Source organism: Chelonia mydas, chromosome 2, assembly GCF_015237465.2.
Source record: "Chelonia mydas isolate rCheMyd1 chromosome 2, rCheMyd1.pri.v2, whole genome shotgun sequence".
In the NCBI taxonomy this organism is placed as follows: domain Eukaryota; kingdom Metazoa; phylum Chordata; order Testudines; family Cheloniidae; genus Chelonia; species Chelonia mydas.
Window position 1 is genome coordinate 246,439,190 of NC_057850.1, and position 26,203 is coordinate 246,465,392.

Genomic DNA, 26,203 nt, shown 5'->3' on the forward strand with positions numbered 1-26,203 from the left:
TAGGAGCATGGTGAAACACTGGAATGCGTTACCTAGGGAGGTGGTGGAATCTCCTTCCTTAGAAGATTTTAAGGTCAGGCTTGACAAAGCCCTGGCTGCGATGATTTAAGTGGGGAATGGTCCTGCTTTGAGCAGGGGGTTGGATTAGATGACTTCCTGAGGTCCCTTCCAACCCTGATATTCTATGATTGCAATCAAGCTTCCACTGTACATTTAATACCAAAGGTATATCATAGAATCATAGAATATCAGGGTTGGAAGGGACCCCAGAAGGTCATCTAGTCCAACCCCCTGCTCGAAGCAGGACCAAGTCCCAGTTAAATCATCCCAGCCAGGGCTTTGTCAAGCCTGACCTTAAAAACCTCTAAGGAAGGAGATTCTACCACCTCCCTAGGTAACGCATTCCAGTGTTTCACCACCCTCTTAGTGAAAAAGTTTTTCCTAATATCCAATCTAAACCTCCCCCATTGCAACTTGAGACCATTACTCCTCGTTCTGTCATCTGCTACCATTGAGAACAGTCTAGAGCCATCCTCTTTGGAACCCCCTTTCAGGTAGTTGAAAGCAGCTATCAAATCCCCCCTCATTCTTCTCTTCTGCAGACTAAACAATCCCAGCTCCCTCAGCCTCTCCTCATAAGTCATGTGCTCTAGACCCCTAATCATTTTTGTTGCCCTTCGCTGGACTCTCTCCAATTTATCCACATCCTTCTTGTAGTGTGGGGCCCAAAACTGGACACAGTACTCCAGATGAGGCCTCACCAGTGTCGAATAGAGGGGAACGATCACGTCCCTCGATCTGCTCGCTATGCCCCTACTTATACATCCCAAAATGCCATTGGCCTTCTTGGCAACAAGGGCACACTGCTGACTCATATCCAGCTTCTCGTCCACTGTCACCCCTAGGTCCTTTTCCGCAGAACTGCTGCCTAGCCATTCGGTCCCTAGTCTGTAGCGGTGCATTGGATTCTTCCATCCTAAGTGCAGGACCCTGCACTTATCCTTATTGAACCTCATCAGATTTCTTTTGGCCCAAACCTCCAATTTGTCTAGGTCCTTCTGTATCCTATCCCTCCCCTCCAGCGTATCTACCACTCCTCCCTCCTCTATATCTCTATAGAGCCTGCACTTCAGGTGCTCTAGAGCTTTTTTAAAATAGTCTTTACTTTAAATGTTTTTCTCACATAAATACAAACAATAGTAACAAATAAAACAAAAGTCACTACTTAGCAAATGTCAGTAACATATATTTTTATGCAAAATTTATTTCTTTTTTACCTATATATTGCAAGTTCTCTGCAGTTTTGAATAGTGCTGCATAATGAAACTATAGTTTAAAGATCAGCCCTGCTTCTGAAATATTGTCCCTTATTCTGGTTCTTTTGTGGTTGTGTGTTGTGTAATCAGTTAATAGTATGGAAATTGGCATTGGGAAGGATTGCACTCTTTTTGGTTAGATGATGGATATTGGACATGAAATGACTAAGTAAATAAGCTTAATGTGTTCCAGTGCCGATCTTGGACAAGCCTCATTTTCCAATGAAATAATTTCAGTGTAGTATATCCTGTATATTTGAGGTCTATTATATATTAAGTAGAAACTTGTAGAGATGAGTAATGACTTGTCTAAATTTCAGATTCGAAAACAGCAAAAGGAACATGCAGAGCTCATTGAGGAATATCGAATCAAGCAGCAGCAGCAGTGTGGGATAACACCACATGCTATAATGCCAGGAGTCCAGTCTCAGCCACCTATGGTTCCAGGAGGAACACCACCAGTAATGAATCAGCAAAACTTCCCCATGGTAGCACAACAACTCCAGCATCAGCAGCACGCAGTTGTAATTCCTGGGCAATCCAACCCAGCCAGAATGCCAAATTTACCTGGATGGCAACCTGCAACTGCTCCTCCAAATCACCTCCCCCTCAATGCTCCAAGGATGCAGCCTCCAATGACACAGTTGCCAATGAATCCTGGCACACCAACTCCAGTGCCAAGTTCCAATGCAAATGCACAGTCAGGACCACCACCAAGGGTTGAATTTGATGATAATAACCCATTTAGTGAAAGTTTTCAAGAGCGGGAACGAAAGGAGCGTTTACGAGAGCAGCAGGAACGGCAGCGAATACAGCTTATGCAGGAGGTGGACCGACAGAGGGCTTTGCAGCAGAGGATGGAAATGGAACAACATGGCATGATAGGGTCAGAATTAAATAATAGAGCTTCCTTGTCTCAGATACCTTTCTTTAACTCTGACCTATCCTGTGATTTCATGCCGCCTCCACGACCGCTTCAGCAATCTCCACAGCATCAACAGCAGCAAATGGGGCAAGTTTTGCAACAAGGCCCTGTGAACTCACCACCTGCAGTAAATTTTATGCAAAGCAATGAGCGAAGACCACTGGGGCCTGCCCCTTTTGGATCTGAACCACCGTCAATTCCTGGTGGATCCCCTAACTACCATTCTGTAAAACAATCCCATGGGAGTATCTCTGGGACCAGCTTCACGCAGAACCAAGTAAGGCCTCCATTTGTGCCTGGTATACCTGCAGGACTTCCAGCAGCTGGTAGTGGTCCTTCATGTGGCCAAGATACCAGCATGTCCCATGCACCAAATTTCCCTGGATCAAGTCAGTCTCTCATTCAGCTGTACTCTGATATAATTCCAGAAGAGAAAGGAAAAAAGAAAAGGACACGAAAAAAGAAAAAGGATGATGATGCTGAGTCAATAAAAGCTCCATCAACTCCACATTCAGATATAACTGCACCCCCAACTCCAGCTGTTTCAGATTCTACCTCTACCCCAACAGTTAGCACACCCAGTGAACTTACTCATCATCAGGATGAGTCAGCGGAGCTAACAGGCTCATCAACAACAAATGCTGTGGAGAACTCACCTTCCTTAGAGCTGGAATGTAAGCATTCCAATAGTGGTTTGCTCCAAAAGAAATTGCCTCAGAAATCAAGTGTAGATCCTGAGACTGAAAAGGGCAAGACAGATGCGCCTGCCAGCATTCAAGAAATTAAACTGGAAAAAGCAGAATCTGATCAATGTTCTGTTCAAGCTGAGCCTAAAACAGAGAATCAAAGTGGTATTACGATAGAAGAAGATAAGGCCTCACCGCACCCTGCCTCTTCAGCACAGAGTCCAGCACAATCAACCAGCACCCCAGCAGCAAAAGGGGAGTCAGGGAATGAACTGCTGAAACACTTGCTTAAAAATAAAAAATCATCCTCTCTTTTAAATCAGAAATCAGAGAACAGCTGCCGATCAGAAGAAGAAAGTGCTGGGGACAACAAACTAGTGGAGAAACAGAACCCAGCTGAAGGAATGGTAAGGTGGTTGTTTTTGAAATGCATATCAACATGTAAAGGGCTAGATGGTGACAATTTAGTGCCAAGCAAGGGGCAGCAAGTTGTGATGCCTCTGGAGCAGCCCCATTGCAGAGAAGGGGAGAATCCCCAAAACACTAATTTCCATCCCAGTCTCCCTGCTGCTCTGACGCAGGGGTAAACCTGTTGCAATGTATGCTCTGCAGTATGGCATGCAGTTAGCTGTGCCAATGGGGGAAGAGGTGGAATCAAGGCTCTGCCCAGCTGAGCAAGGGTGGGACGTTAGCAGCTCACAGATTCCAAGGCCAGAATGGTCCATTGTGATCACCTAGTCTGACCTCCTGTATAACACAGGCCTAGAACTGCCCCAAAATAATTCCTAGAGCAGAGCTTTTGGAAAAATATCCAGCCTTGATTTAAAAATTGTCAGTGATGGAGAATCCACCATGACTCTTGGTAAGTTGTTCTGATGGTTAATTACTTTCCCAGTTAAAAATATACGCTTATTTCCAATCTGAATTTGTCTATCTTCAACTTCCAGCCATTGGATCATGTTATACCTTTCTCTGCTAGACTGAAGCGCCCATTATTAATTATTTGTTCCCATGTAGGTAGTTACAAATTGTAATCAAGTTACTTCTTGATCTTCTCTTTGTTAAACTAAATTGATTGAGCTCCTTGAGTCTGTCACTGTAAGACAGGTTTTCTAATCCTTTAATCATTCTCATGTCTCTTCTCTGAACCCTCTCCAACTTATCAGTATCCTTCTTGAATTGTGAAGAACGGAACTGGACACAGTATTCCAGCAGCAGTTCCACCAGTGCCAAATACAGAGGAAAATAATCTCTCTAATCCTACTTGAGATTCCCCTATTTATGCATCCAAGGATGGCATTACCCTTTTGGCCACAGCATTGCACTGGGAGCCCATGTTCAGCTGGTTATCCACCACGGCCCCCAAGTCCTTTTCAGGGCCCCTGAGTCCCCAAATATAGCACAGCAATATTTATTGAACACTCTGCCTCTTCTGTATTATTACTGATAATTCTACCATTTCCATCTAGTAATGGACGAGTACCATTGTTAGGATTCCTTTTATTTCTAGTATTCTTAAGAGACTCCTCCTTATTGTCCTTAACTCTGCAGAGGTAGCACAGGTGCAAGGGAGTAAGGGCACCTTATCCGCACACTCTCCCAACTCACTTGCACACAGAACAGGCCACAATCTGCCCCTAAGTAAATCGGCCACTTCAGAAGGACTCATTTTTAATATAACACAATAGTTCAGCCTGTTCACAAATGAATATCCCTAAAAATAATACAAAGGTTAATTTTTTTCTATAGACAATCATTATTTTAAAACTGGCACATTTCTAATGTTTACCAAGAGTAATGCTTGGGTTTAAATTCTGTTTTTTTCATGTCAGCAGAACTATATATCAGTACATTTCTTTTGTACCGTGGCTCCTGTACTCAATGTTCCAAGCATCAACTACCTTCACTTTTTGACCATTTTCTAAAGATTCCTACTCAAAAGATCTGGCAGTATAGGAGAGGGAAAAACGTATTCCAAACCTCCTAATTGTGCGTGTATCCCCATGGTCTTTTCATTTGTCTGTAACATCCACTTGTTTCCTATCTTAAATTAGGCCCAGGTGCGGCTTCAGTGTGGCTCTGCACAGACAAGGAGCCTGCTCATGTGTATGAGCCTGCAGATTTGGACCTTAAGTTGCAAACCCTTCAAGTCAGGGACTATCTTTTCCCTACATTTGTACAGCACCTAGCCCAATGGTACCCTAATCCAGTTTGAGACCTCTGGGCAGCTCTGCAAATAATAATGTTTATTATTTAGAGTGTTCCCTTTTTGTCAGATAAGTAAGCACATCTGCTGAATGAATGACAAGGCTGACAGCTAAGGTGTTTATAGCAAGTAAACTCAGAAGACAATACTGGCATTAGGGTTTATTAGCCCAGGATAGTGATATTGCCTAATTACTAGAATGCAATCTCAGACTTTTAGTATTGTACATTTTAAATGTAACATTCAAATTTTAATTTCAGTAAAGGTAAAAAATAATTTTCCTATTTCCCATGAAAGGTTAGTTGTCTGAATATATATAAATCCTTTTGGGCCTTCCTTTTCCACTCTAGTCATCCACCTTCTCTCCCTCCTCACTTTTCTCTGTCTTACAGTGCCGGCTATTAAAAAAAAATCTTTTAAAAAATGTTGTCTTTACCGACAGTTGCCACTCTCTCTGCAATATGGCAGTATTTCCTTATATTTGGCATAGGAATTAACTGCTGTATCTTGGAGAAAGGGCTTTGATAACTGCTGACTTTTTAATAGTAACTGCTATGTTAATTTGATACAGTCCCATTTCCTCGCCCTGATTATTAGTGAGCAAAGCTCATCTCTCTACAGTAACTTCGATATTTATTGGTTTACATTGTGTTACAAAGTGAATTGACAGAGGCTGGGTACTTCTGATAAATTTTTTAAATTATATATGTAAACACACGTCTGACAGGAAGAGACAAGAATCAGAAGGTGTTCCCCTTCATCAGTTTTCCAGCTCTATTTTCTTTGCCTTTTTGGTAATTTTTTTCTACTTTTAAGTAAATTTTGTAGTTTTTCTGGTTTAGTTGAAGAGTAGTCAGAAGCTGAGGCAACTGTCTTTGCAGTTGGCAAAGAAGTTAAAAAATTTGAATACAAGAACCAATCAGAGCAGAAGGATTATTATAGCCAATCAGAGAAGAGATATTTGCATATTCATAGTATGATTGAGAAATAATTATTCAATTAATATGGAAATCCCTGTACTCTGGCTAAAATTGGCTGTCAGCCAATCAGAGTACAGATACTCACATAGTTATGGAAATCAGACATGCAAGACTCGAGCAGAATGCAGGGAAATGTATAACTTGGGAAAATCTACAATTATGCATCAGAGAACATATGGTATGCCTGCAGCCTAGCTGAGGCAATTCTATTTCTCAGTAACATTTCTATAGCTAATAGTTTTACTAGTATGGGGCGGAAACTGTATCATCATGTTAATGGCTGTTGGATAATTTAATTATTAAAAAAGGGTAGAGGTAGGAAAACTGTTGGGAGGGAAAGCAGGATCTGCTCACCCCAATGACTTTATTGTTAGCATGTCTATTTTTTTGTTGTCGGCCTAGTTTTCCCCTCAAATTGTGTTGTGACTCCATGAAATCTTAACACAGCCTGGAAGCAAAATAAAGTCACCTCGGAGTGAATGAAATCTGATAAAAATAACTGGAAGTGGGTGGTGAGGGGTTGGTAGTATAAACAGATGTTAGGAATCCATCATTAAAAGGTATACTGAGGGAGTGATTTGGGGTTTCCGTGATGTAAAGTATGATTACAGCAGGTTAGATCAATAATTGAAATACTGAATATTTTAGTCTTTCTTTTTACTTCACCCTGTCACTTGCACCATTAAATCCTATGCTAATTGTTTTACACAGTTATCTCTTTATATGAAGAATTGCATTAAAAGTATTGTCGTGAAACTATTTTTTTGTACTCTCAGTACAAAGCAAAATTGTTAGTTTTAGCCATAAATCAACATTTGTCTCAGAATATATTTACATTATGTGAACCTTTGTGAATTGTTCCTGAAGCCAGTTCTTCTTTTATTATGCCCTAGTGAATACCCCTAAATAAGGGTATAAGTTTTAGCAAACATTCAGAAGACGCTTCTGGTCTATAATTTTTAAGGACATTTGCAGGCATCAATGGAGTTAATGATAGTTCATATATTGTATTGTGGACTCAAAAACAGCAGTTACAATTGTCAGTGTGGTGGAAAAGTGAACAAAGTATAAACTACAGGATGTTGTCTTCTGTCAGATGTACTGTATCACTTAGTATAGTGCACAGGAAATTTGGGGATTAAACTTTCAAGTGTCATATTTTCTTTAATCATCATTATTAGAAATATACAACAAAACTTGTTATAAAAATAATGTGAAATTAACATGGACCTGAACAAATGCATCCCATGTTGCTTAACTTTCCTTTTTCCATCAGCCAACTGTGGGGAATCAAATGCAAGGTGCATTTGGATGTGGGAACAGCCAGCTTCAGAGAACAGATGTAGGACATGAAATAAAGAAACAAAGAAATAAACGAACTCAGAGGACTGGAGAGAAGGCAGCTCCTCGGTCTAAGAAAAGAAAAAAAGAAGAAGAGGAAAAACAGGCTCTTTATCCGAACACAGATACATTTCTCCAACTAAAACAGGTGAGTGTTTAGAGAATGTCCAGTCCATCAGGAGTTGCTTTAAGAGAATGGATTCAGAGTGGGTAGAAAAGTAATTTACAATTATGCTGAGTTTTGAGTTGATCTGGGTAGAGAATAGCAATTCCAATTCATGGAGGATTTTTACATTTTTTTTCATTCCAATTTAGAACAAAACCCACAAATTTCAAAATTATCCATAAAATCTGAAAAAAATTGTTTCAAAAAATCAAAATGTTTCTTTTCAATAATTTCAAAATGAAATTCTGCCAGGCCAGGAGCCCACAAGCCCTGAGAATTGTTTTGATTTTGATGAATCAGTGCTTTCCCACTGGAACAACATTCCCTTGGAAATTTTCTTAACAGTTCTAGTTTTGAGCATTTTATGATGTGAATGTCACATTACCCCGATATTAAAACCCTCCCCCCACCTTGACTTTAAATATGTGAACTTTCTTATTGTAATAATAAGACCTAACTCTTCTGTAGCAATTTTCATCCATAGATCTCAAAGCGCTTTACAAAGAAGGTTGGTATCATCCCCATCTCACAGATGGGGAAACTGCAGCACGGGGAAGGCTATGCTTAACAAAACATGCAAACCAATTTTCCTCTGCTTGTGTATAGTGGTTGGCATTTAAAAGTCAATATTTAACATACAGTGTTATCTGAGATTTTGCTCCAATTCACCAAAGCACTTGGGTACATGCTTAAAGTTAAAGCTAACCTATTATATGTACTTAATTCTGATTGAAGTCAATGGGACTTAAGGATGTATTTAAAATTAAGCATGAGCAGAAATCCTTTGCCAAATTGCAACCTTATTTCCTGTTCTAATAAGTATAAGGAAATACTGATGTATTTCAGAGGCTATATGACTTTTTAGTGGTAACCACTCTACTGATATTACTCTGGAAACTTTTCTGTCCAGTTAGCATCTTTTATTTTATTTGGTGTATTCATCTCTATCCATTTTTCTCTATAGCAACTCTCTCTGCTACCTCTAATGGAACCAATAATTGGAGTGAGCTTTGCACATTTTCTCCCTTATGGCAGTGGCCAGCTAAATGGTGGAAATCGACTTATGGGAAGTTTTGGTAGTGCTACTCTTGATGGGGTTTCTGATTACTATTCCCAACTGATCTACAAGGTATGTTTTTCCATCTAGATTTCCCATGTCTGTTCTCCATAAAAAACAAGGTAAAGGGGATTATTTGCATTAACTATCTCTTAGGAGTCTCTCCTGCGCAGCTAAAAAGAGACATTTGCTATTGCTAGACTGTATATTGCGTTCAACTGTGAAGTATTTGTTGTTTTGCTCTACGAAACATGGAATCAAATAATAGAAACCATGTTGTAAACAAATTTAAAAAATACGAGCACTGCATTTGCAAACTGATGCTAATTGGTGAAAATTGTAATTAAGGCTTTCTGGAGCAGAAAAGGCTGAATATCCAGTACTTCACAAAGTCATTGAGAGCAGCAAAGCATTTCTTAATGAGAATTAGTTGGGAAATAGACCTTCATCATTTGTCCACTAGTCCCTGATTAAGGACTTAAAAACTGTGAACAAAATAATCTGTTTATTGCAGGTCTAATAGCCCACAGAATTTAAAACTCAGGCTCTTGGAGGGCTGAAAGACAATATTGAGAGAATAGGAAGAATGTCAACAGACAGAGGACCAGCTTTGGCACACAGTTACTCTAGCATAAAACTGGAATGACACTCTGAAGACCATCTGAACTATTCCAGTTTTACACCAGAGTTACTGAGCTAAGAATCTGGCCCAGCAAGGGCAGCTGGTGAACTTGGAAACCAATAATGAAGTTTAATGTCTGTAGACACTGCTCCAGAAAGGCCAAATCCTTGAGTCTTCACTCAGTTTTTCCTTAGACATAACTCTCAGAATGTTTAAGAGTTATGTCTAAGTGGTTTAGGAATCTACCCCTCCCCTACAATAATATCATTAAATTCGTGCCAGACACTATAATGTGTGTTGTGTCTTTGTATACTAGGTAGTTTTGTAGCAGGTGTGTTCATCTATTTTCCTGTGTATTTGGGAAGTAAATATTAATTTTTATGTATTCAGCGCTGCCTCTGTATGTTTAAAACCTACAAGTATTTACTCTTACTGGAAGTGTGCCTCTGTGTTCTATTTACCTGTTAAAAGCTAATTTTAAAATCCTTTGGTCTCATGCAGCAGAATAATCTGAGTAATCCTCCGACACCCCCAGCCTCTCTCCCTCCGACACCACCTCCAGTGGCTTGTCAAAAGATGGTGAATGGATTTGCAACTACTGAGGAACTTTCTGGAAAGGCTGGAATGCTGGGCGGACATGATGGTAAGCTTTTAGTGTGTTGCCTCTTTAAAAGAGGTATCGTGCTGGTACTGAAGTATGAAATGTGCACTGCGCCTTATTCGATGCAGTTTGACTTTATTGTATACAAATGAACATGAGACTCCTCTGTCTGGAAGGTTGTAATTGATTCTATCCAACATGTGTAATTATGCATATTCCATACAAAAACTATGCTGAGAGCACTGTCAGTGCACAGTTAAACACTCAAAAGTCAGGAAAAAACAAAGGGAAAGTTGCATGCATAATGTAGATTACAAGACCGTTTTAAAGCTTTCTTAGCTGCATGTGCTTTCACAGAGCAGCCTTCCATAGTTGTGCAACTCAGCAAACTTTGAACATGCTTAGTAAACGTTTTCAAATGCCCGTAACTTGGTCGAATCAAAATCAGTTTTCTATCAATAAGACTTTGCATTGCCCTCCTGAGGATTTTTCATAACAAAATCTATCTTTCAAATTTCAGCCACTGGGTGCTGCAAAAGAGGAAGGCGGGGGGAAGGCTTAAAGGTTTTTTGTAATGGAGAAAAATATATTTTTCTTTCCTTGAAGTCAAAAATCGCAGAACCATTAAGGCTCCAATTTTTCAAAAGTTTTACCTACACACAGAAACCATCCATAAACAATTGAAACATGAAAAATGAAACATTTTGAGTTATGAGTGACTGAAAATAGAGTTAAAAACTGGTGTACAGCCTTAATTGTATTAGAGTGCAGCCAGCACCCTCTTAAAACGTGTATCAGTAGGTAGAGAGAGACATATGCATGCTTGATTGCGGTGTGTTTTTGTTTCAGTTACCAAAGCGCTTGGGCCAAAACAGTTCCAGTTACCTTTCAGACCACAGGATGATTTGTTAGCAAGAGCTATGGCTCAGGGCCCTAAAACTGTGGATGTTCCTGCTTCACTTCCAACACCACCTCATAACAATCAGGAAGAATTAAGGTAGGTTTTTGTCCCCCTAAATATTAAGTTTACTTGTTTTGGCCCAGATCCTTCCACCCTGTGCAAGCACAAGTAAATTGGAGATCCATAGGGGTGTTAGAGAAGGGAATGCACCCTCCCCCAACCACACCAGAATAAGAAGAAAATGGCATTATTTGTACTAGGTATCTCTCAATATTCCCTGTCTGAGATTTTTGTGCCGCGAAAAGGAAGACTTTTGCTGTTGCTAGACTGTATGTCTTATTCAGCTGTCAAATATTCATTATTTTGCTCTACCAAAAATGGAAACAAGTTACAGAAACTAGTCAGGTTCTCGAGCGGCACAACAGTTGTATTAATATCAATGGCTACACAGGGTTGTTTTGGGCAATGGATCCACAAAGTCATAAATCCCACTGTTCATGTCCGCACGCTACCCCCAAAAACTCCCCTGCCTTGTAGGCACAGACTAAATCGCTGTGGAGAGGTGCTCCATGGTGCACAGCAGGACTCTCTACAAAGACTTCGCTCCCTCTCTTTCTCAAGCTTATTGGAAGCACAACAAGTTTGAGGCACTACAGCTGTTGGATGTATGAGAGAGGATGGTCCAGTGATTAGTTCACTAGCCTGTGACTTGGGACACCTGGATTCAGTTCCCCGCTCCACCACAGACTTTGTGTGACCTTGGAGAAATCACTTAATCTGTCTTTGCGTCACATCCCCATCTTTGTAATGGGGATAATAGTACTTACCTGCCTTACAGGAGTGCTTGAGGATGAGTGCAGATTAAAGATTTATGGCACTATGGTTATGCAAGCCATGGTGGATGCATGGGTGGATGGATTTTATAAATCCAGTAGGGGAAGGCTGTGGGCCATTCAATATGACATGTATTTTGAACACGTTCTAGAAGTTTAAATTTATGAGAAGCTCAAGCATTGTGCACCCAAGTGTGTGGCCATCGGACCTTGTGAAACCTTCCTCATGTTGCAGCTGTGAAGAATGGGCTGTCTAGCGTCTACTAGATGTTCAAGAGCAGAATAGTGGCTTTATCGTCTACATCTGCCATCTACAGCAAATCTGCCGAGTTAAAAGTATCTCAGACTCTAGATCGTTGTTGCCTTTAGTTTGGGAGGGAAGAAGATAATCAAAAACAAGTCTGGTGTTAATAGACAGGTTTAGTTCTGTTTGTCACTGATTTTCATGTTCATGAGATGAGTAAGTGACTGCAGAGGAAGTACAACTGTGTCAGGTAAGAATGAGAATATCCAATATCCAGCAAACACAGATGAAGTGTATTGGTTGGTGAACTGTTGGGTAGGACAGTTCTATGGGGCATAGCTTGATTAACATCACAATTTTGTTGTCTGTTTTTCCCAAAGGGCTAATTTTATCTTGAAGCAAGGTGGGATGCCACAAAAATTGTTGCCAGCAACCAAAAATTCACCCACTACCTTCACTTAATTTTTGTACAAGGCATTTTCAAAAGATGTAGTTTGTTTTTTCTTCCAGGGTTCAAGATCACTGTGATGACCGGGACACTCCTGACAGCTTTGTTCCCTCTTCCTCTCCTGAAAGCGTTGTGGGAATGGAAGTAAGTAGGTATCCAGATTTGTCTCTGGTAAAGGAAGAGAACCCAGAGCCTGTACCATCCCCCATCATTCCAATCCTACCCAGCAGTACTGGAAAAGGTAAGAGTAATATGGGTTATGTACTTATTGCTAGTTTCTATCCATTCAAAATCATACAGCTTAACCTCATATATATTTTATTTCATTTTAAGGTTCAGAAGCAAAAAGGAACTATGTAAAATCAGAACATAGTTCAGGAACTTTACCTAGTTCTGGCTTCTTTGGCTCTCAGCTTGGGCCATCCCAAAATGGTCTGAAATCTGGCCTTATATCTGTAGCAATTACTTTACATCCCACAGCTGCAGAGGTAAGGGAAATAAACTTCAATGATTTATATGTGAACTCTAGCGTGGTGTTTATGTAGCATATTATATAAATAATGACTATTCAGTTTAATTTGAATGTGGGCTACTATAGTATGGCAGCTCTTGTAATCTGGTAATTGATATCCTTAGTTTACTTCCTGTAGTTGATAAAAACAGAGATTTATTTTTGTTGTTTTAGAATATTAGTAGCATTGTGGCTGCATTTTCCAATCTTCTGCACGTCAGAATTCCCAACAGTTATGAAGTTAGTAATGCCCCAGATGTTCCATCCTCTATGGGAATGTTAAACAGTCACAGAATGAATCCGGCTATGGAATACAGACAGCACTTATTACTTCATGGTCCTCCGGCAGGATCCATGGGCCCTACCAGACTAATAGGGTCTTATGGACTGAAGCAACCTAATATGCCATTTCCTCCAAACAGCAACGGTGAGTTAGTTTATATCTAGTTCTTGTAATCATTAGTTTTGCATTTTTAATCATGTTGGCGTTGGAGAATTTTCAGCCCTATAAACTCAAACTCTAGACTTAACTAAATGAGTCTTGTTTTTAATAATACTGTCTCTTATACAAGCAGCGCACATGTACCTGTGCACTAGGTTCCTGATGTTCTCAGAGACTAATGGAAATCAAAGATAGAAAACACCTGTGATATTATCTTGTCCATCTCGCTGCCAGTGTGGGATTGTTTCCAACAGTACATGGTATTCTCAGGTTTTCTGTCCTGTCTAATTTTAAATTACTCTAATGGTGTGTCTTTCACCACTTTGGGAGATTTTCCTCCACTGGAAAATTTGTACATAGAAATTTAAGTATATTAATACTCCTATTTTATTCTGATTTATTTATTCATCTCATATTATATAATCTCTCTTTGCCTTATTATTCAAACCAGAACTACAAAAGATTTGTGTCTGATTTAAGAAAAAACTCCCCATCTGTATTTATCTTAAAGCTTGCCTAACACTCTGTCTAGGAGGATGGAGTCCCACTATTAACCTGCCGAAGATTACTGCCACTTCAACACACACCTCATTCAGGAGTGGCTTGATGGTATTTTCTAACAGATTTGTCTGGATTTTTTAGGTCTAGCCGGTTATAAAGATCACAATCAAAATATTGCAGAAGGCTCAGCACTGAGACCTCAGTGGTGTTCTCATTGTAAAGTGGTAGTTCTTGGTAGTGGAGTGCGGAAATCTTTCAAAGATCTGTCTTTCCTTAAACAGGTACTGTCATGGAAAGTGATATTTAGTTTTTTTATCATAATTTTCAGTCAGCAAATGAAACCAGCAAACAATTTCAGAAATACTGCTTATATGAATATTTCAGTCAGTTTACTTAAATAGGTTCCAGTGTATAATGTGGGACAGCTATTTAAATGTTGCTACCATGATATATCAGTTTTAAGGGACTTAAAAAATTCAGCAGGGCCCTCTTTCCACGGTACTAACTTTGGGCTGTTATCTGCCACTATTGGGAGAGTGACTCTGAAACCATTGCAGAGTAATAATACTTTATATTTTCAAGCAGAAGGGAGTTAATCACATTTAAATCTTGTTTTTGTATATTTTCTGCTGTTTCTTTCTTGTGGTAAGGGGGAAAAAAACAAATGTCCCTCCTGGATCTCCATTCCTGTATGCAACCAAATGTCCCTGCTGGATCTCCATTCCAGTATGCAAATATTAAAATATTTGCACCAGTATGAATTCTGGAAAAGGATGCATCTGACCTGCAACAAAAATACCATCACCATTTATCTAAATAATGAAATCATATGATTGCTATGTAATAGAGCTTTATAGTTAAAGCTATACATAAAGTGTATGAACACCCATGCAAAACACCACGGATCAGATTTTTCACAGAATTTAGGTACCTAACTCCCATTGACTTCAGTGGGAGTTAGGCATCTAAATACATTAAAAAATCTGGGCCTGAATCCACAGCAACATTTTACAGATCACCACTTGATGATAAAGTTGTGTGATCTATCTTTGACCAGCCTGAAACAGGAAGAGCTTCTGTGGTTCAAAGATAAAAGAAAAATGCCCTATAGAAATACTGTCTTAAGTAAAATTCAGATGAGCATACAATAGAGAATTCTTTGCATTGATTCTAATGCACGTCTGTTGGTGGCATAAGATGCTGAAGAGTAAGGCCACTGGTGGTTTTAACTTTAAATTTCCATAGTTTATATTTGTATTACAATAGTGTCAATTCTAGTCCCTTGAATGGGCTCATAACAATCTTTGGCTTTGATTCCCAGGGTTCCCGAGAGATCTCTGATAGAGTGGAAAAGGATGTTGTCTTCTGTAGCAACAACTGCTTTGTTCTTTATTCAGCAGCTGTGCAAGCAAAAAACTCAGAGAGCAAGGTAAGTACCAATTAGCAATTATTGCTGCTACTTCTCTAATAAAATAGAAAAATTTCCTAAGTAAAGATCTTGGGCCAAGGGTTCTTGGCATACTTAGTATTTATAATACCATAAACTGTTATGTTTTAATGGCGTTTAAGTGTGAGTCCGTGCTACAGTAGGATATTGAAATTCTGAAGCAGCAAAGGATCAGAAATAAAAATCAAAATCCATATTTACAGAAGTTTAAACCTAGGAGAAATGCATGGCAGAGCATTAGCAGTCTTTTCCTGACAGAGCTTTATGGCCGAATCTCTGACTCTCATTGAAATCAGTGGGAGGCTTTCTGTTGAGTTGATGAACATTGCATCAAGCCTTAAGTGTATTCCTTTATTTTCTGCATTTTCATTTGCTTTATGCGCAGTAAGAAATCATTAGCAACTGTACAAAAAATAACTGAACAGGGAGATTGCAGGAACACTTTACTTTCTTGACACAAAAGGTAGGAAGTATAATAATCTCCACTGTCTTTTCAGTTGGCCGCAATGGCTATTTTAAAGAAATAATTACCAAAATATTAATTGATGAAGACTGGTGAATGACAATGAAAGAAAAAAGTAGTTTATAATTACTGAACTAGCCATTGTACACAGTGTTTTAAGAAACATGCTTGGTTGAAAATGTGATCATGCCCGGAGTTTTTCATATGTGTATTCCAGGATGACAAGAATATGTAGTTGGAACTGAATTTCATCCATTCAGTCTCCCCTGTTGTAAACAGCGAAAAGAATCCGTTTTCTGTTCGTGGACCCTAGTAAGGGTACGCAGCAGCTTATAGTAGCAGCGCAGCACCTCTCAGGAGACAGACTTCCTTGTCTTGTCCTATTCTATTTAGTTTGGAGGGAAGAAAACAAGATGCTTGTGGGTGAGGTCCCTTGCTGCAGATATATATCAGTACATCACCGAGCACACTGTTAGGGCTTAAAAATCTTAATTTAAAGTAATGATAATACGCTTTGCAAGAAAAATCTTACAACAAGAAGGATATGATCTAACTCCATTGAAATAAATGAGTTTTTCCATTGACTTCAATCAGAGTTGGATCAGACCCCTAACTCTTGGATGTGAAGAGTAGAAAAGTACAGTTTAACTTTAATTTCAGTGTACTTTTCCTTGAATAAACCAGGTAGTTGGAGATCTTTACTCACTCCCCCCAACACCCAAGGAAGGCAAAACCACTCATTTAAAAAAAAAAAAAAAAAAATCCCTGTAGTCAGTCTTGTGGGGAGAAAGTATAATCAGAAAAAAAATTCCCTCCTGACCCACGAAGACACCGTCTCAAGCATAGAACTGACTAAATAATCCTTTAATTTATTAAATTCCATAGTTATCTAGGTTTTGCTGACTCCACCTCTTCAAATAGAAGTTTATTCAAGTCTTTAGCACACTCCCTAAAAGAATATCTTCTTAAATTCTTTGGGCATGTGTTCCCTTTTTAATGTACATTTTCAATATATCCCCAAATTCTTTTTTATTCAACACCCTAAAATAGATTATTTAGATTAATTTGACAATAACTTTAATTAAAACATTTATAGAGCTTCAGTCACGTCATGGTAAAATTGTCTTCTCTCAAGACTTAAGCATTTGCTTCAAGGTTAAGCTCCTTCAGATCACTTATCGGGTTAGTTGGCCTAATGCTTATTCTTTTTCCAGTTCTTTTTTCAAAAAAGGTGGATGAAACTGGATACTGTACTTCAAATGTCATTTAATCAGTGCTCTATAGTGTGTTTGCATAGTATCTATAGACTTACTCTATAACATGCTCTCCTCGGTATAAGCCAGCACCCTATTTGCCTTTTTATTGTTGCTACAAACTGGATGGAGAATATAAATATTGAGTTTATCAGTATGTCCAGATCCTTTTTCTCTACCCTAGTAATTAGTTCAATACTAGTTGAATTGTACTTATCTTGGACATTATTTCTACCCAAGTGCATCACTTTATTCTTAAACAATTAAATTTCATATTCTGCCTCTGCATCTTTTCATTTAGTTTTTCAAGATGACCCTAAAAAACACATCAGTCTCTCTGAGTCCTAATCCTGCCCCTATTTTGAAATCCATCTGCAAATGTAGATCTCGTTATATAATTTGACCTTTCTTTTTTAATAGTGTATTTGTCCTTGAAGGATTCCACTCCTCACCAACTTCCATGAAAAATACAGTCCTTTAATTCCCAGCATTTATCTTTCTCTGCCATCTTACTAGTTCCTTATCTGTTAATAATTTGTCTCCTGACCCATATTTAGAGATTTTTATATAACTTTGTCTGAAGCTTCCTAAAAATAAAGATGATGTAAATCTATTGGGTGCCGCAATCTAAACCACTTGCTATTTCGTTTTTAAAAATGTCGAGAAAGAGGAGAGGACCCATACTCTGGACTTACTGGAGCAAAAGTAAAGCTGCAAAATTATTAAAATACTGCTCTGTGAGCAACACAAGCCATGGTACCAATGAATCAAGATAACTTATTTTGTCCTATGACACAACAACCTGACAAATTACCTTATATGTTCTAAACTCACCCCTTCCTTCTCTTCAGTCTGACCTGAAAACATTATTGGGGGATATTTGTTGTTCAATTTGGAATACATTTTTAAGAGGCTTTTTTCTATTTATTTCTCAGGACTCAATTCCATCTTTCCCACAGTCACTGATGAAAGAAATGCCACCTAAAGCATTCCATCAGTACAGCAACAACATCTCCACTTTAGATGTACATTGTCTCCCCCAGCTGCAGGAAAAAGTTTCTCCACCTTCATCACCCCCTATCACGTTCCCTCCTGCATTTGAAGCAGCCAAGGTAGAGGCAAAGTCAGATGAGCTTAAAGTAACAGTGAAGCTAAAACCTAGATTAAAAACAATACACAGTAGCCTTGATGATTGTCGACCTCTAAGTAAGAAATGGAGAGGAATGAAATGGAAAAAATGGAACATTCAGGTTGTGATTCCTAAAGGATCATTCAGACCCCCCGGTGAAGAGGAGATAGATGAGTTTCTCAAGAAACTGGGCACAACCCTTAAACCTGACCCTGTGCCTAAAGACTACAGAAAATGTTGCTTCTGTCATGAAGAGGGTGATGGACTAACAGATGGGCCAGCAAGGCTTCTTAACCTTGACTTAGACCTTTGGGTCCATTTGAACTGTGCTCTTTGGTCTACAGAGGTCTATGAGACACAGGCTGGTGCCTTAATTAACGTGGAACTAGCACTGCGAAGAGGCTTGCAAATGAAATGCATGTTCTGTCACAAAATGGGCGCCACCAGCAGTTGTCACAGGTTAAGATGCACCAATATTTATCACTTTACCTGTGCCATTAAAGCACAATGCATGTTTTTTAAAGACAAAACCATGCTTTGCCCCATGCACAAACCAAAGGGAGCTCATGAGCAAGAACTTAGTTACTTTGCAGTTTTCAGGAGGGTCTACGTTCAGCGTGATGAGGTGCGGCAAATTGCTAGTATAGTACAGCGGGGAGAACGTGAGCACACTTTCCGTGTAGGAAGCCTGATCTTCCACACTATTGGTCAGCTGCTGCCGCAACAGATGCAGGCATTCCACTCTTCGAAAGCTCTCTTCCCTGTTGGATATGAGGCCAGCCGGTTGTATTGGAGCATGCGATATGCAAACAGGCGCTGTCGGTATCTGTGTTCTATTGAGGAGAAGGATGGCTTTCCAGTGTTCGTGATCAGGATTGTTGAGCAAGGTCATGATGATCTGGTTCTTACTGATTCAACACCGAAAGGTAAACCAGAATTATGTAAACTCAACAGAAGGCTTTCATGACTATACAGTTTCCTTTTACATCATATGTACAGTAAATGTTTCAGATAAATATTGCATGCACTTGTTTTCCTGCGTACCTTTCTTGTTTTGTTTCTATTTCATGCTCAGTAATGTGAGACTTGGGTTTCACAATTTCAACTTCCATTGTAGAATCGAAAAATTATTTATCTGGTGCCTAATCATTTGCTACTTCTACTGCGTGATGTAATCTCTATACCAATGTTCCAAGGCTGTACTTCCAGCACTGTGAGCTGTACTATACTTACCCAGAATTGTGCATTTCAAAGATGAAACTTCTGAGATGCAATAGGGGATGGGGGCTGTAGAATAATCGTCCTAGACAGATAAAACAGTAATGTGCACTACAAATAAAATGAGGAAGAAAGGATACTTGCAACAAGCTCATAAAGAAGCCAAAACGAAAAACATGACATTGGACAAAATAAAAAAAAATATTTTGTGTGTATTTCTGCTCTGAAAAGTGGCTTTCTAAATATGACCTTTTGCGGTTCTATTTTCATTCTGGCTCAATGATCTCCAGATCAGACCTGTTCAAGCTACAAGTAAAAAGATCTTTTTTTCCAGCTGCCAGCTGTGCAAACACAGCCTAGGCTCTGAGAGCCAAGCTGATTTGTTTCTCACACATAACACCTGCTATTTACACCTGTGCAACCCCATTATTATCAGTTATGCCTGCAGTGGCTTGCACAGACATACCCAGCTCCAACTTACTAAACTGTTCTGTACATGATTTACAAATCGTAATAGAATCCAGCTCACTCAGTCTTAGCTGTGTTAGCTTTGCAGGGCTAACATGAATATTTTTGTCACTGAAGTAGAATTGAGTCTGAATACGCGCACACATCTGTCAAATTACAAAGATGTTTTTTACATAGTCTCTTTTCGGAGTAGACCGATACTTGAAAGTATGTTTAGCCAGCTCAGCAGTATTCTACTAGTCATGGATCCATCTCCTGGTTTTAGTCACTTTCTGGGCATGGAGGCACTAGAAGTAAGCAGTGCACTCAGACCCTGATGAAAATAAAAATATCTTGTGGTGTTCAACAGAGACCCATTTAACTAATTGTTCAGTGGCATTGTCAAGCTATGAAGGGAGCATGATTCACTGCTCTTGAATTGCTGTGCAGAATCCCAAGTGGGGTGGTGAATGTCAGAGAAAACTGATGGATTTTTAAAGCTCTGACTGACCTCCAAGGACCCCTTTGAGCTCAGATGATAGTGATGAGAATTGGCTGGATAGAAGAATGGGGGCATGTTTGTCAGCTGTGTGATTGGTGACATCAGGGATCTTGAAGGTTATGGGATCCTTGGAGCTGAAGGAATCCTTGCTACATTGCCACCACCGCTATGTCGTACCTTCACCATTAGCCAAATGTGCATCCATCTTATGGGTTGAAGATGCACTCTCTAGTCTATTAACACCTCTCCTGAAAACTAGCGAGAGGGTCCTAGCAAACTGACTAAAGTTGCTCTCTTCAGCTAAGCATGCCGTCTCTACAGCATCCCAAGCAGTTCTTGGGTGGTGAGAAAGGAACTGAGCTGGAGTCTCAAATTCAGATCTTTGATTCCCTCCATAACAACATATTATAGCACCATGAGACATCTGGGACAGGAAGAGAGAAAAAATCATCAACTTAAGGAAGTGGAAAATTCCATTTATTTAAGGAAACTTTATTTACTTTGTGGTCATTTTTAAAATGTTTAGCAGGAGAAACTTAGCTGCCTGATTACATGAGTAGGAATTTGTAATATGGAATTAGTGATCTAAAAGTTTTTATCTAGTGCTCGTGTTTGTCACATTCCTCAAAATCAAGAGAAGTATAATAGAGACACAACACTGTCTGAGAGTACTCAGCAGAACATAACTACCCAAATGAGTCTCCATTTCAGACTTTAACACCATGGTGAAGTGGGATATTTTATTTCATTAAGTTGTTCCCTTTAGATATAAAATCAACTATCTGGTACTCTGTGGCCTTTTTCATTATAGGTGTCCTACTCCAATTTCCTTACTTGTTAGGTATAACTACAATGTCTGTGGGCTTTCTTTATTTGCTCATTATAATCTTTTTCCATGTGGTCATGTAGGTGTGTGGGATAAAATCTTGGAGCCTGTTGCATCTGTTAGAAAAGAATCTGAAATGCTACAGCTCTTTCCTGGATATTTGAAGGGTGAAGACCTCTTTGGTTTGACAGTCTCTGCCGTGGCAAGAATTGCTGAATCAGTGAGTCATTGCTGCAACAGTTCGGGACTCTTACTCTAATTAAAGGTTTACAACAGTTTAGAACATCTCAGATGAAAATGATATATTTATCACATACATATTTGTGAAGCTTCTGCAATTGTGAAACAGGCCACAGGGGCCCTTGGAGTGTCTGCGGGGAGGGAAATTCCACATGGCAGTGTCAACCTCCCCTCCACCTGGGAGCCTGTTGGGTGCCAGTGCCATCCAAAGAGTGGGTGGAACTACTCCAAGAAAGGATTAGCAGAGTGGCCAGAGACCGAATGATTTGGTGCAACGTCAGCCAGCAGGCCTGTAGTCCCCAGGGGAAACCAAAGTTACCCTCTCCCAACCTAACCGCTGGCGGAGGGTGGGCAGTTGGGGAAATCCAGCATGCACTTCCCCCAGGTGATTAACCCTAATACGAAGAGGTTCCATTTGATTCTTCATTTGGAGTTCTGTTTTGTTCCGTTGAGAACATGAAAGGTTGTAGCAAATAAATGTGCTGCATGTAACACACAAGAGTTACTGGATCAATCACACACACACACAGCAGAAGGAAAACAGTAAGGAGGTGTGAGAAAGTAAGATTTCTTTTTTCCTCCACCTTCTTACACTTTACATACATTTTCAGGAAAGAAGAACCTGAAAATCCAAAAACTGAACATTTGAAAGCCAAAATTTTGTGATTTCCAAAACCAAACCAAAGCATTAAGCTGACCTAAAACAAAAAATGTTTTGAAATTTCCCATGGAAAAATCAAAATTTGTCATTAAAATTGAAATTTCCTCATTGTGTGGTGAGATAATTTTCTGAACAAAAACTTTCTACCATCTTTACTCATAACGCACACCCGAAAAATAGTGCATTACAGGGGAAGCGTCTGCTGTGATATGGAAGCATGCCACACCCTGCTCTCACCACATAGTCTTTAGAGAAAATTAGCCAGGAGGAAAAGGGAGTTTTGCTAAGACTCAGTGTCTCTCTCCATATTTCTATATTTGCAAATTAGTTAGTCTGATGGAATATAGATAAGAGTCAAAACAGCTTTTTGTCAAGGAAATGCTACTGAAGGTTTATCAGAAGGCAGTGTCAAGTCTTAAGTCTGAGCAACTGTGAGCGCTTTGCCTGTGCCAGGTTTAAAAAGACAGACTACTGTGTGGATGTTTTTCTGATGTGTTAACATGTGATTACTTTGTTTCTTACAGCTTCCTGGGGTTGAGGGTTGTGAGAACTACACTTTTCGATATGGCCGAAACCCTTTAATGGAACTTCCTCTTGCCATCAACCCCACAGGCTGTGCCCGTGCTGAGCCTAAAATGAGTACCCATGTCAAGAGGTTTGTGTTAAGGTATTTTGTTTTAACTTCACATAGTACAGCCCAGGGTTTATAGGCTGCTTAGGGTTATTTGTGCTTTTGTCTGCTGCTTACAAACCCTGTTGTCTTTGGCTGTGTATGTGCATGCCCGAATCAAAGGAACCGCTTTGTTGTCTATGCTAGCTGGCTTTAAGTGTATGTTTGTCTGAAAGAAGTTTTAATAAAATTCAGCTTGTGGTTTTATTCGGAGAAATCTTCAGTTTTCCTTGTATTTTTTTCTGTTATATGCCCAATTCCTGCAGGCCTCACACCTTGAATAGCACCAGCACCTCAAAGTCATTTCAGAGCACAGTGACAGGAGAGCTAAATGCGCCTTACAGTAAACAGTTTGTCCATTCCAAGTCCTCCCAGTACCGTAAAATGAAGACTGAATGGAAATCCAATGTGTATCTGGCTCGCTCTCGGATTCAGGTCAGTTACAATATAGCTGTATTTTTGAGATTTTTATTCCTAAATACAATTCCCTACAGTCTGTAGAGTCTAGTAAAGTCTGAAGGGAATTTACGGCATATGTGTGGTGATCAGTTTCCATCTATTGTATGTAACAAAGGTGGTCGTTTAATTTAAATCTTTTTTTTTTTTTTTAATTGACTGAAGCCCTAGCTTGCAAAATTGAGTTGTGTTGTTTTACTGGTTAGGTCCTTTTAACTTTTTTCTCAAAAACAAAATGCAGTTTAGTGAAGAAACTAAAATATACAGAATCTTTTTTACCAGCAGCAGTGGGAGGATCATCTGCATATCTAGTGACTAATTTTAGACCAAGCTAGCTCATTAAAAAATGGAGAACAGAAATAATGCGAGTCCAGGATGTTGAGTAAAATACTTTGTCATGTTAATACAATTAAATAGTCAATTTATTGACTTCTGCAAACCTCCCAGATGTTCAGCTCCACTGAAAGTGTTGCCAAATCTGTATAACATGCCTTGTATATATTTGCTGTATATTTTAGGTTGGACTGTGGAAGATTATTTAAATGGATAAAACACCATAGCACACATTTGAATTATTTGGTGCTAGAAAGTACTCTTTATTGTTCAAGGAATTCACAATCTCTGCATAGGTCAAATAACTCTAGAGTAAGAAGCCTACTAGCTCAATTGGCTGCAAGATAAATAATTGCAAAGCATTTTCTCTTATTTTAAAAAAACTAGGAAATTAAATGCAGAAAACTGATTTTGCATCATTAAAGCTGTATAGTTAAAATCACAACAAATCAGGAGATGAAGTGAAGAAATCACAGAATGTAATTGCTCAGATAGTTCTCTGTTTTAAACTTTAAAAGTGTATATTAATTCAGCCATGTTGCTCATATACTCTGCTTTTCCTGTTTTCTGGGTAAATATGTCTCTTAATATATCACTGTTTATATTTCCAATTGTATATGTTAAACATATTGAATGTGTATATATGCTGGAGCTAAGGTCACTGTTTGCATTTGCTGACCTTTTGTGTTTTTTCAACCGTGTCACTTTTTATCTTTCATTATGTATCATTTCTGCATGTGTAGATATAGATTTTCTCCAAGCATGGCTTGGGGGCACACCAAAGGAATCAAATGTAAATGTGCATTGATTCTCCAGTTCTAAATCACACAGTATTCCCTTTGTAGGGCCTGGGCTTATACGCTGCTAGAGACATTGAAAAGCACACCATGATCATTGAATATATTGGAACTATCATCCGTAATGAGGTGGCAAACAGGAAGGAGAAGCTTTATGAATCTCAGGTATTGTATATTATTATTATTATTTACTTACTGTTCCGTTCCGTTCCTTTTCTTTCCTTTCCTTTAAGTATTCATGCAACAGAATGAGATGAGTTGCCAGCATTTTAAGACTTCCAGTCTGAGGAAGCTGAGTCAAAGTACTCTTGTGAATGAATGTTTGAATTCTGGGAGGCAGTGTTGTGTCTAGTGATTGTAGCGGGACTGGGAATTGGGTCTCCTGAATTCATAGATTCCAAGGCCAGAGGGACAATTGTGATCTTCCAGCCTGACTTCCTGTATAACACAGACCATAAGAACTAGCAGAAGACCGTTTCAATCCATTGACCTCTCAGTTATAGACTCGGCACACTTTTGCTGTGCCACTCTGCTTTTGATTCTGTTCATCACTCTGCCACAGACTTACTGCATGACCTTGAGATGTTAATATTACCTTAGACCTTTACAGTGCCTTTCATTCCAGGATCTCAGAGTGCTTACCAAATATATTAAACCTCACAAACGCCAGTGAGTCAGGTAATGTACCGATCTTACAGTTGTACAAGTGCAGAGAGGTCAGAGCCTGCATTTTTAGGGACCACTTTTTAAGTAAGGCTTCACCTCTTTGTGCAATGCCGGGATGTTGTGAGGGACCATTCATTGGTAAAGCACTTTGAGACCTTACATGAAAGGTGCTATACAAATCGTATTAGCATATTATTTGAGGGGGATATTCAGATCACAGGAGGTTGCCTCTCGTGTTTATGGCCCATCCATTCCTCATAGGTAGTGGAGTAAATGATAGTGTCCCACTTTCACACAGTAAGTGCAATATATGAATCAATACTTCCTTAGTGAGCCAATGGGCCACGTCTAATTGTGAATCCAGAAAAGTACTTGGAGATGGTTCATGTTGCTGCTTTGTGTTAATCACCGATTTTTTTTTTGTAAAATCTATAGTGCCTTTTCTCCCCACTCTCTTTCAGAATCGTGGAGTGTACATGTTCCGCATTGACAATGATCATGTCATTGATGCTACGTTGACAGGAGGTCCTGCAAGGTGGGTGGCTCTCCAGAGAGCTGTGATCTCATGTTTGGAAATTAGCCACGTTCCCTTGGCTAGCTGTTGGGGAGGGATTCCATTTTGTGCTTTTTTTCAATGGCCTTATTCTCTAAGCTGGTGCATTCAGTCTTCACACTAAGCCGCTGAAGCAATGCCATCTTTCTCATTAACTCTTCATAGCCCTGATTAACTGTGTCATGGCAGACATACAGCTGTAGAAAAAGAAATGTAATCTTTTTAACTTTTGATTTTTTTTTTTTTTTTTTTACATTTTTCTAGGTAAAGAAACAAGTACAGGGTAATGTAATTTTAGCTGGAAAAATCCGCTCACGCTGAAGCTAAAGTCACTCTGTAGTTTAGTTTAGATTCGTGTCCAATTACATAGCTTAAAAAAATACATTTTGCAAATCTTTTATTTTTGTAGGTATATTAACCATTCATGTGCACCGAACTGCGTGGCTGAGGTGGTGACTTTTGAGAGAGGACACAAGATTATCATCAGCTCCAACCGGAGAATCCAGAAAGGGGAGGAGGTAGACCTTACTCATTTGCTTTTATTTTGTTGTTCCCTTTGGTTTTATTTTTTTCCCTAAATGACCATGTATGTTGTACTATCATTAGCACAGGCAACTTGCTTACTCAGACTTGGGACAGATCCTGGTGTCCAACATTTCCCATCCCCTTCCTCAGTATAAACAATTAAACTTCCCAAAAGTATATAATGTACTGACTAGTGTAATGTATAGTATAGAACAGGGGTTCTCAAACCTCATTGCA

The 26,203-nt window shown here is 39.3% G+C and overlaps 2 protein-coding genes across 28 annotated transcripts in view; one reads left to right on the forward strand and one right to left on the reverse strand.

Annotated features, from left to right (window-relative positions):
* Nucleotides 1-26,203, forward strand: part of KMT2C (lysine methyltransferase 2C) — a 327,313-nt gene that overhangs the window by 298,818 nt on the left and 2,292 nt on the right. For 23 of the 27 annotated variants that reach the window (XM_043541583.1, XM_043541577.1, XM_043541582.1 and 20 more), the window contains 17 exons: nucleotides 1,637-3,334; nucleotides 7,390-7,602; nucleotides 8,585-8,749; nucleotides 9,801-9,942; nucleotides 10,750-10,897; nucleotides 12,389-12,567; nucleotides 12,660-12,814; nucleotides 13,012-13,264; nucleotides 13,922-14,061; nucleotides 15,102-15,209; nucleotides 17,879-18,998; nucleotides 21,149-21,285; nucleotides 22,491-22,633; nucleotides 22,903-23,071; nucleotides 24,271-24,387; nucleotides 25,350-25,423; nucleotides 25,851-25,959. In XM_043541583.1, the coding sequence (XP_043397518.1) occupies nucleotides 1,637-3,334; nucleotides 7,390-7,602; nucleotides 8,585-8,749; nucleotides 9,801-9,942; nucleotides 10,750-10,897; nucleotides 12,389-12,567; nucleotides 12,660-12,814; nucleotides 13,012-13,264; nucleotides 13,922-14,061; nucleotides 15,102-15,209; nucleotides 17,879-18,998; nucleotides 21,149-21,285; nucleotides 22,491-22,633; nucleotides 22,903-23,071; nucleotides 24,271-24,387; nucleotides 25,350-25,423; nucleotides 25,851-25,959 (5,070 nt within the window). Of the gene's footprint in view, nucleotides 1-1,636; nucleotides 3,335-7,389; nucleotides 7,603-8,584; nucleotides 8,750-9,800; nucleotides 9,943-10,749; nucleotides 10,898-12,388; nucleotides 12,568-12,659; nucleotides 12,815-13,011; nucleotides 13,265-13,921; nucleotides 14,062-15,101; nucleotides 15,210-17,878; nucleotides 18,999-21,148; nucleotides 21,331-22,490; nucleotides 22,634-22,902; nucleotides 23,072-24,270; nucleotides 24,388-25,349; nucleotides 25,424-25,850; nucleotides 25,960-26,203 lie in introns of those variants that run through there. The other 4 variants (XM_043541573.1, XM_043541589.1, XM_037891112.2 and 1 more) reach the window with 3 other exon arrangements.
* The window catches only part of GALNT11 (polypeptide N-acetylgalactosaminyltransferase 11), a 107,167-nt gene continuing 103,824 nt past the window's right edge, over nucleotides 22,861-26,203 (reverse strand). Inside the window, exon 13 of the transcript XR_005224092.2 lies at nucleotides 22,861-25,638. The gene's annotated coding sequence lies outside the window, so the exon portion shown is untranslated. The remainder of the gene's footprint in view (nucleotides 25,639-26,203) is intronic.